This window comes from Pagrus major, chromosome 6 (assembly GCF_040436345.1).
Source record: "Pagrus major chromosome 6, Pma_NU_1.0".
NCBI classification, from domain to species: Eukaryota; Metazoa; Chordata; class Actinopteri; order Spariformes; family Sparidae; genus Pagrus; species Pagrus major.
The window spans coordinates 24,227,702-24,240,169 of NC_133220.1; the positions used below are offsets into that span (position 1 = coordinate 24,227,702).

At 39.9% G+C, this 12,468-nt stretch overlaps 1 protein-coding gene across 1 annotated transcript; it reads left to right on the top strand.

The window, feature by feature from the left end:
* Positions 1–2,439: 2,439 nt before the first annotated feature.
* Positions 2,440–11,528, top strand: ube2j2 (ubiquitin-conjugating enzyme E2, J2 (UBC6 homolog, yeast)). Its single transcript, XM_073468614.1, has 9 exons — positions 2,440–2,570; positions 4,566–4,696; positions 6,902–6,942; positions 7,097–7,199; positions 7,305–7,443; positions 7,538–7,618; positions 7,709–10,185; positions 10,312–10,683; positions 10,803–11,528. Exons 2-7 carry the CDS (start codon positions 4,566–4,568, stop codon positions 7,997–7,999), a joined length of 786 nt encoding a protein of 261 aa, XP_073324715.1. The 5' UTR covers positions 2,440–2,570; the 3' UTR covers positions 8,000–10,185; positions 10,312–10,683; positions 10,803–11,528.
* Positions 11,529–12,468: the final 940 nt, after the last annotated feature.

A 12,468-nucleotide genomic window follows, 5' to 3' on the forward strand; every position in this document is an offset into this window, starting at 1 on the left:
ATATCTGGTGTTCCATTAAAGTTGGGAGTCTTTTTTTCTCTTGGGAAGAAATGAGGCAATCAGACGTACACAGGAAGAGAGTATTGTGTCCTCTGAAGAAGATGTCTGCAGACCCAGCAATAATGCAGCGTTCATATAGTAGGGACTAGGTCAAATACAATGGGTAAGTACATACAACACACTTATAGAATAACAAGCTCTTTAATCCAGGTAGCCTATCATCACATGGTATATAGAAGAAAGGAAAATGGATCCCATGATGAAATGGACAGGATGTTCACCACTCTTTCCCTGCAAGTTTCTGACTTTCTTTTCCGCAAACTAACCATTTACAAGAACGGTGATTTTAGAAACTGTGCTAAAATAAGAAATATAAGAGGAATCCCTGTATTATAGCCTAAATTAATAGGCATCCGGGCTTTTCACACTGCACTTCGCCCAGGGTTAAAATCATTCATAGTACCTTCTAAGCACCAGACTAAGAAAACTTCCACACTGGCACAATACCTGTCACACTCCAATGTGGACTACGCCAACTTTAGCCTTGGTCTATAGCTGGTCCTGCTCTGGAGCAGGCTTAGCCCCAAGTTTGCAGGGTTATCAATTGAGAATCTGCTATACACGGTGCTAAGATGTGCCCGTGTGAAACAGGACTAAAGTAAACAGAGTAGCCACACATCATCATTGTTCCAAGAGACATTTTACCTCAGGCTAAGAGAAGTGGGGCTCAGGTTAGCCTTGGATGTACAAAGGTATAAGTTATCCCAGGGTCAACTCTTGCAGAGGATACAGTGAGAAAAAAGCCTTTATATACCACTGAGCTACACTGAGCAGCTTCACTATATCCCGATGCTTTGGGGGCTTTGCTCTTTCATGCAGAGGTTTATCTGCACTGTCTTTCTTCCTTAAAGGTGAAATGTGGGTTATTGGAGGTTGCAGTATTTGCTGGGTTATTGCCTTTATGTCATGTCATTAAAAAGGTTTGGTCTGTAACTCAGTGATGTTAAAGGTCAGCAAAAACCAGCAGATTGGTCACTGCATCCTCCACGGTGCCTTGCAGCGGGACAACCCCCTCTCCCCCTGACTTCAGTATCCCCTGTTACAGGTGATATCTCCTGTGCTGATGTCTTTCGCGAGTTTTCTCTCATCGCGTCTCTCCAGCCCGAGAAGTTGAGGAGAAGGAGCATACAGTTCAGCCACTGCAAGAAGCCAGAGTGACCACTGACCACACTTCAGTCACTTCAGGATCAACATGGAGGCAGCCACATGCAATTAAAATGGACATTTTGATGAGAGCTGCAGGCGTTAACAAATGACCACAACCTGCAGGCAGATGTTTAAGCTATTTTATAAAATTGTTGTAATTGTTCTCAATTGCTCTTGTAAATATGGTTGGACAAGGCAAAGATAAAAGACCTTGGTTGTGTCAAAATGTTAAATAGTGGAAACTGTTCCTTTGCACAGGTGTTTTTTTTAACTGACATGACACGAGCTTTGGTAATGACAATGAATTAGCAGCTGAGTTGTAGCATTGTCAGAAGATCTGCAGAAGTACCATAGTTGCTTTTGAAGAAGCACTCCAACAATTCTTGTACTTCAATAAAGTTGGTGGAATCATGAGATGTATTAAATAAAACAAGTCTTTTTCTGAGGCATGGATCAAGCCCCCAAAACACTGACTCTAACTAGCTATAATGTTACATGATAGCATATTTTGTTAGATCCTCCCTGTACGGTAAATGTCCTTGTCTTTCACGTTTAATGCCCCTCCGAGGCTAAATAACCCTGATGACATCATCTGGGTCATTTTATTATTATATTTTAGCCATGTGAAAGCTTCCTCCAGAGCTACAGAAAACATGCAAATGTTTCCAAAAACTTAATTGTACTCTCTATGATGAGTTAACTTAACTTGATGTTTATCAGTAAAGTGCCTCTATAATGTTTTGTATCATTTTACTTTGTCAATCTCTTATGAAATGTTTTTTTAAAACTGTAATGCAACTGGTGGCAGAAATAAAATAGATAAAATGAAATAAACCTAACATAAAGGCCTTAGTGTGTGTTCTGTGTATTATTCAATATATGTTCTCTTTCAAACTTTGACTAATGGCAACAAGAAACTTTACGCAACAGCACAAAGCATCAGCAGGAAGACGTCTAATCTGGTTGCTGAGAAGTTACAGAAATGGTCGTCAGAACAGACACAGACGACTTTGTAATGTGCCTTGGTGATTAATAGACTATAAAAGTAAGTATATTATCATTATAAATAATTTAATTCTAAGTTGCCAGTATTTATTAAACATTGTTGGACTGTTTTTCAAAGATTATAAGCAGGTGTGATATGCCAGTCAGGCTGGTGTCAGTTATGCATTTTCTAAGTCATTTTCCAACCGCTAAAAAAACAAACGAAGAAGAAAACCGGAAGCGTCTGTTTTCCTCCTGCTGGCGATAGCTAAAGCTACGTCGGTGTCATCGTCTTATCGGTTTGGGGTTTGGCAACAGAAACAACAGCCGTATTTCGTGTCCAGCCACGAATACCTATTTCCACTGGGGTCTCTGGAGAGGTATGTCTGTACTATACTCTCTCCAGTTAGTAAAAGCGGGAGATGTGGCTGTCAGCCCTCGTTAACAACAGAACTGTCCGTGCTAACGCTAGGTAGCTAAACATTGCTGTGGCCTACGTTAGCTTACGTTAGCAGCTGGTGGCTAACACAGTACACACCGACAGGACTTCTCATCAACTGTACCTGCTAGCGTTATCTACATCGCCGTGGAAGTTAGCCTGTGTGGGAGGACTGTATTGATACGATTTAATTAATGTAAAAGTCTCCGGTCACATTTAATGTAAATGTGCCGTTTGAAGTTGGTCGGCACTGTTTGTTTACAGGCGGAAGTTGAGTAACTGTCGGATATCGAGCTAACTTATCGATGAGTTCAGTTAGCTACAGATTTAACAGTAACGTAGCGTACAAAGTAGCGGATTAGCCTCCGCTACCAGAAGTTGCATTAACGCCAATTAGCCTGTTATTTATAAGGAAGTGACACTGACATCATTGCAACATTAACGTTAGCTGCTACAGTTCACGCACAGCTCATTGGCATTTTATTGTCAGCTGTGAGCCACATGACAGTATGTCAGCAGGCAGTGGTGCAGCTAGCTGATATTGAAGTTTCATTGATTTCAATGGGCAGAGGTTAAAAATACATTTAAATCACATATTGTATGTAACAAATTACAGTCCCAAATTATAAGTAGTCCACGTATTTCATTTTAAGTGTCAAAACTTGAACTCCACCATGTTTTAAATTAAAATAATGTACTTTTTTACTTGACTATGCAGGACAAGTGTATTTGTACAGCACCATTCAACAGCAAGGCAAGTCAAAGTGACTTACATGAGACATATGAAGAATTTCAGACAACACCATAAAGCAATATGAGGAAATTTTGAATTGGCATATTTAAATGGGCTTTTACAAAGAATATAATAAAGTGTGAGATAAAAATTTAACCAAAATGGAATAAAGTAGACAAGACATCATTAAATGGCCACAAATACAAATTAATTTGGGGCTTCTTACTAGTTGTATTTAATTGACAACTTTGCAGATTATTGGTCTAAAGTTCCAAGCAAAACAGTAGACAAGCTCCTATAATGTTCCTGTGTTTTATGTAATCTCCTTGTAAAGCACTTTGGTCAACATTTGTTGTTTTTAAATGTGCTCTAGAAAGAAACTTGCCTTGTCTTGGCTTGACTAGTGTACGTGAAACATCGCTGTAGTTTGAATTAGCTATCGGTAATCTATTTAAAGTAACTGTCACCTGATTCTACAACTAGCTCAAACAATTGTCTGAATTACTGATTTTGTGAGATTTTGCTGCTTGTCTTTGTTTTGTGTCATTGTTAATTGACTGCTTTTGTGACGTTTGACTTTCGGTCAGCAACAGCTTGCAACTGTTTATTGGCCATTTACAGACTAAACAATTCATTGATCAGTTAAAAGGTAATTCATCATTAATCAGTCATTTGTTGCAATCTAGCATAAAAATAAAAAGGAAATCTCGCTACAAAAGGGACCAGTCTTCAGAATTACATTTTAAGTGGATTATCAAGACAATCTAGGTAATCCTCGTTACTATCAAGATAGGTTTTACACAACAAGGGCTGTTTACACATCATGATATCTGTGAAACTGTAGAAGAAATTATCTCTAAAACCAAAGTATCATTTTTCAAAAATCAGTAATCAGTCATACTGTGTGCTGTTGTTATTCTGTGACTTTTGAAGTTTCCCTTAATTTTATTGACAACTTACATTAGGCAGTGTTCATAAAGTCTGAGCCTGTTTAAGACACTTGCAGCATCATGAATACTATGCCATCAGTCAAATACGGAACCAAAAAAAAAAGACAAATGTCAACATTAAAGTTAGGGCCCACTTTGACCCGGTACTGCAAGTAAATATATCGTAATATTGGTCCCATTGTGTATCAGTAAGCTGAAATCATATCCAGATAAATTTCAGTTTGTCCCTTTTGCATCTCTTCTAAATCCTCAGATGAACAACAACGGGAATAAGAGAGCTCCAACCACAGCCACACAGCGACTTAAGCAGGATTACCTCAGGATAAAGAAAGACCCTGTGCCTTACATCTGTGCAGAACCTCTCCCCTCCAACATCCTAGAATGGTAAGGTCTCCATCCTGGCAAGGCCCACAGCTGGAAAGCATAACCAAGGCAATATCTGGCATTTCAGTGCTCATTTCGATGTGTGTCTGTGTGAGACTGTGAGCTGTGAGCCAACAGCACTGAACAGTGACATACAAAAAAAAACAGTGACATGTCTAGTGTTGACAGAACACACTCCCAATTGTGTATCTGGAGTATTTCTTTGCTAGCACTTCAAAGATAAGCTGTGATTGGGTGTTCTGTGGAATGGGACAGGAAAGGCACACATTGGTGTTGACATTTTGAGGTGGAGGCACAAATCTCACAGATGGATTTCTTAAAAACCTGGATGAATAAAACCAAAACTGCATGACCAGATACTTCTGGAGTTTGTTGGGAAAAAATATCATCTAGATACTATATAAAAATCTGTTTAAAAAAAATTGTGGCTTGTAAAATCCTGATGATGTAATATAGGTAAGACAAGGTCAAACATATAATCAGTTAAGTGGCAGCCTTATTTCAATATTTCCTCTTCCAGGGAAAACTTTTATACATGTTTACCTGTAAAAGATCTCAGGTGTTGCTGCCATCATTCATTGTTTGGATCTCTTCCAGGTTTTCTGTTTTTATTCCTGTGAAACAGCTATTATTATACGCATCATCACACATCACGGTCATGATTTATAACTTCAGCAGTTTAAAATGCCAGTGTTTCCGATCAACATGACATAACTCCTAAGTCATGGCATTTGTTTTTCAGGGCTGAAAATGTGACCTAGTTTCTGTTGTGATATTTAAATTAATATTACATCTCAAGCATCTAATTCTTAATCCATATTTCAGCAGTGTTCAGTCATTTTCAGGTATTTTCACTCCTTGTACTGTGAATGGATGTTTTGGAGTTAGTGTAATGGCCTTACCAGACTTGAGAAATAAGAAGGCAAATCATTATTGTTTTATTCATTGCCTGTGTACACAGTTAGAATTGTTTTTCTTTATATACTGTATATTACATTAAATGTTAATATATTTAGATCATTTGTTTTATTTCATTTTTTCTCACGTTTTCTCGTGACAGAGCTGTTGACAATAAAAAAATATTATGGGGGAAAAGTTTGAAATTGTGAAATAATGTGTGTTTCCCGATAAACAACTCTGATTAATACTTTGTCAAGATTTAGACACAGTTAACAAGATGACATCATCTAGTATGCAATAGTTCAAGCCATTACAAGCTGTAACTTGCAAAGTTGCTGAACCTGTTGAAAGACAGTCTCAAAATATATCAAACAAAGACAGAGAAGCCTTGACGTCAGATGTCTACCTATTAAATAAAACCATTGAATGTAATATTACATATTACAAAAAATTAGGTATTTTGAGTAATGGAGAATAATAACATATTACTTTTTTTTAATATGTATACTAAATGAATATTACCTCTACCATAAAAGATTAAAATCTTTCTTGGGAAAAAATACAGTCATAATATCTTTTTAAAAGTGAGTGTTTCAGCTCCAGAACCAAAGCAGAACCAAATAACTTCCATATGTGATAGAACTGTATTAATACAACACCCAATCAAAATTTGTTTGCAAGATAGTGAAAACTAGTGGAGAGATACAATTGTAATAATTAAAGATCCATCATTTGGGTAAAAATAAATATTTATTATTATTTAGATTAATGTAAAACTTTCTGCACTAACTATTTACAGGGATACATGCAAATTATTGTGAGAGTTTCTTGGATGTTTGGTACAATTCCAATTTAGTGGGGAAAAAATAAGCAGTTGGTGGTCTTATAGTACACACAACAGCTGAAATTGAGGTCCGAGGTCCAAACTTAAAAAAAAAAATCCCAACTGAAAAAGCATTTGAAGTATAGCTATTGGATTTTGTGGCGTGCGGGTGTCATTGTGCTGTTTTCCAAAAGCCTTGCACATCTCCAACCTGTGATGTGTGTGCTAACCTCTGTTTCTTTAAGAGGCTAGAGCAGAAAGTATCTGTAATCTCTTTCCATGCAGATATACTTCTTGTGATCTGAAAACATATCAAGGGCCTTTGAAAGTTGTACTTGTATGACATGCATCTAAAATAACACACTCAGCGGTGTTTGATTGTATGTCATTGATAACACATTAATACTCACCACGGGGATGGAAATTTAAGTCTTTGTCATGTTTCTTTCTGTCACTCACAGAATTCTTTCTGTCTCCTCTAGGCACTACGTAGTGAGAGGTCCTGAGAAAACTCCGTATGAAGGTAAAACCTGCTGACAGTTTATTAATCTTGACGAGTTGATTCATGCTGATCTCAATTGCCTGTGGCTGAGTAACATTTTCTTCTTCCAGTCTGTCTTTTTACATTCCTACCATGCAAGGTCATAATCTAATTTTTTATAATGTGTTTTGTGTAGGAGGATATTATCATGGAAAACTCATATTTCCACGGGAATTTCCCTTTAAGCCACCCAGTATCTATATGATAACACCAAATGGGAGATTTAAGTGTAATACAAGGTGAGAATGGAGTGTCTTATTTTTGAAGTGAATGATAATTCAGGATTATAAGAGCTTCAGAACCACTAAGCTCCTTTATTGTAACTGTGCGTGTTTCCCCCACAGGTTATGTTTGTCCATCACAGACTTCCATCCAGACACGTGGAACCCTGCGTGGTCCGTCTCCACCATCCTCACAGGTCTGCTCAGCTTCATGGTGGAGAAAGGCCCCACCCTCGGCAGCATCGAGACCTCCGACTACACAGTGAGTCCAAACAAATGACCATGAATGCAGAACAAGGTGACAAACGACCTGTGGTGTCGCAGATGTTTGATGCACATTTTTTTTTATTTTCCAGAAAAGACAGCTGTCAGCCCAAAGCCTGGCCTTCAACCTCAAGGATAAAGTGTTTTGTGAGCTGTTTCCTGATGTAGTCGATGTACGTATGAGCAGATCTCTAAGTTCTTTTATTTTTTCCTCTTTTCTGCTTTTTTGACCGTTCTCTCATTTCTCTCCTCCCGTCCATCAGGAGATGAAGCAGAAACAGAAGGCCCAGGAGGAGTTAAGCGCCCGCACCCAGCCCCTCCCCTTACCCGACGTGGTGCCCGACGGTGACCCTCAGCATGCCCACTACGGCCTCCCAGCCCTCAACGGAGGTCCCGTCCCACTCGGAGCCGCCAACCCCGCCCCCGGCCTCCAGCAGGCCAACCGCAACCATGGACTTCTAGGCGGGGCGCTAGCCAACCTGTTCGTGATCGTAGGCTTCGCGGCGTTTGCCTACACGGTCAAATACGTGCTGAGGAGCATAGCCCAGGAGTAAGAGGAGCCGGTGTCGCCGGGCAATGCTCCCCCCTGCAGGCGAGCCAGCTAGTGGACTCCACATTCTACAAACACACTACGTGGGGGAGGGATGTTCAGTCCTGGGTTAAACCCCTCCACAACCACCACCACCACAACCACCACCACCATGGACTTTGGAAGATGGAAACTCAAAGCCGACCCACCCAGGAAGGATTGAGAGGAGGGGGAAGAGGAGGTGGGGGAGTGGGGCGGGAGTGGCAGTAGGGCCGGGGGATTGGAGGGGCTCATTAAAACGGTTGTGATCCACTCTGTGCTTCAGTGGTTAATGTCAGCAGTAGGATCAAGCTTGGCTCATGGGTTGTGGAAGAGATAGAACGTAGGACATGCAGGTGACATTTTGCTGCACCATGCCAGAGGCTGGTCACAGCAACACAGATATGCTTTAATGAGCACCATCATGAACATTACTGATAAAGGCTTGTTGTGTCTGCCTGCTCATCACTTTTACAAAAGTATTCCTCTCTGCAGTGTTTCCATCATCAGATCAAAGAGACTCCTCAGGGTGTGACTTAATGCAAATGTTTTTAACGTTAAAGAGAAAAGGAGTGCTACACAGATCAGGTGTGCTGCTCTCCTAAGTAATGTTGTGCATTTGAAGAAGGTCAACTTAGTTATTGGCACTCTTCTTTTTTCATAGCATCAAGGCATCAGGTTTCATTAACATTCAGCTGCAGTTCAAGAACCGGTTTTTCTGCCTTCATTGTCACTACATCACAGGTTCAGTTCTCCTAGGGATACATCTGAGGTGTTACATGTGCCAAGAATATGTCTGCGGATTTTTTTGCATAAATGGATCTTTGCTTTGTGGTTCAAGTTGTGCAACGGGGGAGGGTAGCAGGAAGGCTTAAATGACCCAGTTCGTGATCTGTGAAAGGCTAGTGAGGACTTTAGCCACCAGCGACAAATGTCACACTTGTAAAGAAAGAAAAACAAAGTAAAACATGCTTAAAAAAACAGTACGAAAAAAATGTGATACAAGTAAAACCTCATTGATTCGTCAGCACCTCTCTATCTCATCAGTAGGGTTTATTTTCTTCACCTGATGCATCCCAGGCTGGGCAAAAGGTGAAGAAAGTAGTCTTTCTACAACAGAGTATAGAGAGTGTGTTTATATCTAGAGGAAAAATCCTAAAAGTCCAGATGTTCTCTCCTGTCAACCCATGAGCCACGCAGTGAACCCAGTGTCTGCACAGAAGTAAATAGAGACCTGTACCTTTATCAAATTGGCTTAGCTGACCAATATAGCACCACTCTATGTAGGCCCAAGTAAGGAGACACATGAAGACAACCGACATTTTGTTTCTGTATATTTTCTTTTTGATAATTTTTTTTTTTCTTTGTGTTTCGTTCTCTTTATTTATAGAAACGGCCTCGGCTTGTCTCATCATGGTTCATAAGAAGCGTCTGGTGTTTGCTAAGCAGGGCAGGCAAACACACAGACAGACCGTGGCCCAGGCTCACATAATTGCTGATAATTTTACTGTTGTGCATTGCATTTAGTAAAGATGGTTCTACTGTGTATCTCATGTTTCAACAGAAAAATGGTCTGAACGCAGAAGATTCGCCTTTCTATCGCTCTTTTCTTGGCACCATCTTTAAAAAAGACAAACTGCTGGTGATGGGAGTGGGTTTGTGTGATTATACAGCAAATGCCCACATTTCCATGCTTCAGTTAATCTTGTGTGACATTGTATGTTTTCATAGTAAATGCAAATAAATTACCCTGCTTGGCAGGACATTTTAGAAAACCTTTTCATTTGCTCTGTGACAAATCACACCTTAAAATGTCCATACATATTTAATGAGTTTTATCTTTTTCCGAATAAAACCGCCATTTCTATTCAATTGAAAATGCTTTACATAAGCTATAGTCATTTTACAGACAGTGAAACCGGTTATGGAAGTCCTGCATGGTAGTGTTCGCCCACCTGATTGTCCCAGTGGAATTCCACAGAACATTGTTTACCTGAAGGCAGCACTTCTTTGGAAGTGTCGGAAGCCACACGTGACAAGATCCGTCATGTCTGCGGTGAAGTCTTAAAGCGCGCAGTCGCCACACGAGCCACACAATGTGTCAGAGCGAGAGAGCGCGCTCGATCCAGCGATACCTTCAGCAGTAAGCAGAGCAATCTTTCAACTCTCAAAGTAAGTACTCGTCTCAAAAGGCTGCTGGATTCAGATCACGGAGCTCTTGGATTATTTCATATCATTTTCTTATATTGAGTGTTCTTTACTGATTTTTTGTGTTTGTTTTTGACATCTTTGCCACAGGTTGTCCAGTGAAAGGATACACTCCAGTCTGCATCACTCAGTCACCATGATGATAAACGAAGCGCTCGAGTGTGTGGTCTGCTGCTACGAGTACTCACGCAGCGAGCGGATCCCACGGGTCCTCCACTGCAACCACACCTTCTGCGCTCCCTGCCTGGAGAAAATGTGCAAAATCGAAGGCGTCATCTGCAGTGTCTCCTGCCCTCTGTGTCGCTGGATTACCTGCACCCGGGCCAGCCTGACCCTGCCCGGGGCCCTGTGGGTCAACACGGACATCTGGGACCAGATTACAGAGGAGGAGCTGCAGCAGAGGAGGGACGGATCAGTGGAGGATTTGAAAGACCCAAAGAAACAACTCATAACGTCAGCAATGTGAGCATAAAACCTCTGTTTTTTTTTACTGCGATTATATTTCTGTCAGCAACTTACAGCCGTGTGATTTCAGTTTGATGCAAGACTAAAGGCGCTTCTCCCTCTCTGACCCTCTGTAGGCCTTGTTCGAGATCTCCCGGCTTCATGTCCACGCTCCAAAAGCTGTTCAGCTGTGTGCTGCTGCAGGGACACGAGATGCGCTGCTGACGGTTTACAGGAGGCCTTTTTCCACCGTGTTCTCCCTCAACGGACCTGAGGAGTGTGGCAGCAGGTCTGAGGTGCAGCGGTTCATAGTTTGTGTCTCTCAAGGAGAGACGGCCTGAACAGCTTCGTGTGAATTTTTCAAGCTGTTTTTGTGTCACATCAGAACTGCACCTACTGGAAGTTAATACGTGATTTGAGCTGTGAATTAAATACTGTTTTGATTTTTACCACAATAGGAGTAACTGCGAAATATCTACAATTTAAGAATGAAGCTGTCTTTTTTTATTTAAAGCACATATTTCTGTGGTATAAGGGGATGCAGTGTTTGTGTATTATGTAAATATTGTAAATTATTTTGATTTTATTTATGTGCATCAATCTGTGTTTTGGTGCATGTGTGAAAACGTGTGGAGTCGTTGACATTCAAGGGTTCTTGTGAACTCTGAAACACCCTTCTCTCAGCTTTATTTATTTAACATAAATAAAGGCGTAACAGCAGCATAGCAGATTGTTCTTCGCACTCAGGCATTTGTGCATATTTCAATGTTAAATCAGCTAAGAAACATGATCTGTGAAGTGTTACTGTACACCCCAATGACCAAAGACGGGCAACGTTTTAATAAAAAAGTTGTTCAAAAGTGTCTCTTGTCCAGCGTCCAGTGTTTTGTCCTGGTGGCTCAAAGTCATTGGTATTGAAATGTTTTTTTCCTCCCCTCTTCAGTGTGGCGGGGTCAGGTGGAAATCATGAATGTACGCGTGTACAGTCATGGTATTTGTTTTACAAAAGTTGAACATGAATAACAAACTAAAAGGCCTCCAAGCCAAATGCAGGCTCCCTCATGCTGTTTGAAGTTGCTTTGTCAAGTTCTACTTTTTTTGAGAAGTAGTGTGGCTTAACTTCGTCACACAACTGATAAGTGCTGCCTCAACAAAACAGATTAAAAGAAACTTGAATATACAATATTTTTGATTATACTACCTTTTTTTAAAAAAAAAAAACATAATATAGCAATTACATTTACATTTTTTTTACTGTAAATGTGATGAATAAAATAAAACGCAGAGCAATGTATGAATTTTAGAAAATCTTACAAAATATATTTTAGTTTCATGCAATGATCTGTTTAAAGTTTCCTTAAATATTTTTTTTTTCAAACCCACAGACTTCTTCCCCTGCCCTTCTAAAAAGTAGTTAAATACTCCTGCTGTATACTGTAATTATAATTATGTATAAACTATGCCAATAAAGCAGCAATGCCCGGCTGAATTAATCTGGATCAGTGTCACTTTTAGATCATTTGTGACTTAAATACATTTAAAGTTTAAAGTTAAATCTGGTTTGCTGTAATAACCACTTAAATGTTGTTTTACATGTACATATATCCAATAACTGCTTTTTACGTCATTTTCATAGATAAGACAGTGTGTCTTATCTATGAAAAATCTGTTGAAAAACTTTTCAACATTTACCAGCATTGAATGACTTCCTTAATATGAAGCAATTAAAAGATATAAACATTATAAAGACAAACCCTCCCAAGCGGTGTTTTCGGCAATTTGTTTTTGTTGCGAGTGTTTCAA

Excerpts from the sequence above, each read along its gene's own strand:
- ube2j2 (XM_073468614.1), top strand. The coding sequence starts at position 4,566 with ATGAACAACAACGGGAATAAGAGAGCTCCAACCACAGCCACACAGCGA. Across the intron at positions 6,943-7,096 it reads TGAGAAAACTCCGTATGAAG|GAGGATATTATCATGGAAAA; the intron begins GTAAAACCTGCT and ends TGTTTTGTGTAG. Across the intron at positions 7,200-7,304 it reads AGATTTAAGTGTAATACAAG|GTTATGTTTGTCCATCACAG; the intron begins GTGAGAATGGAG and ends TTTCCCCCACAG.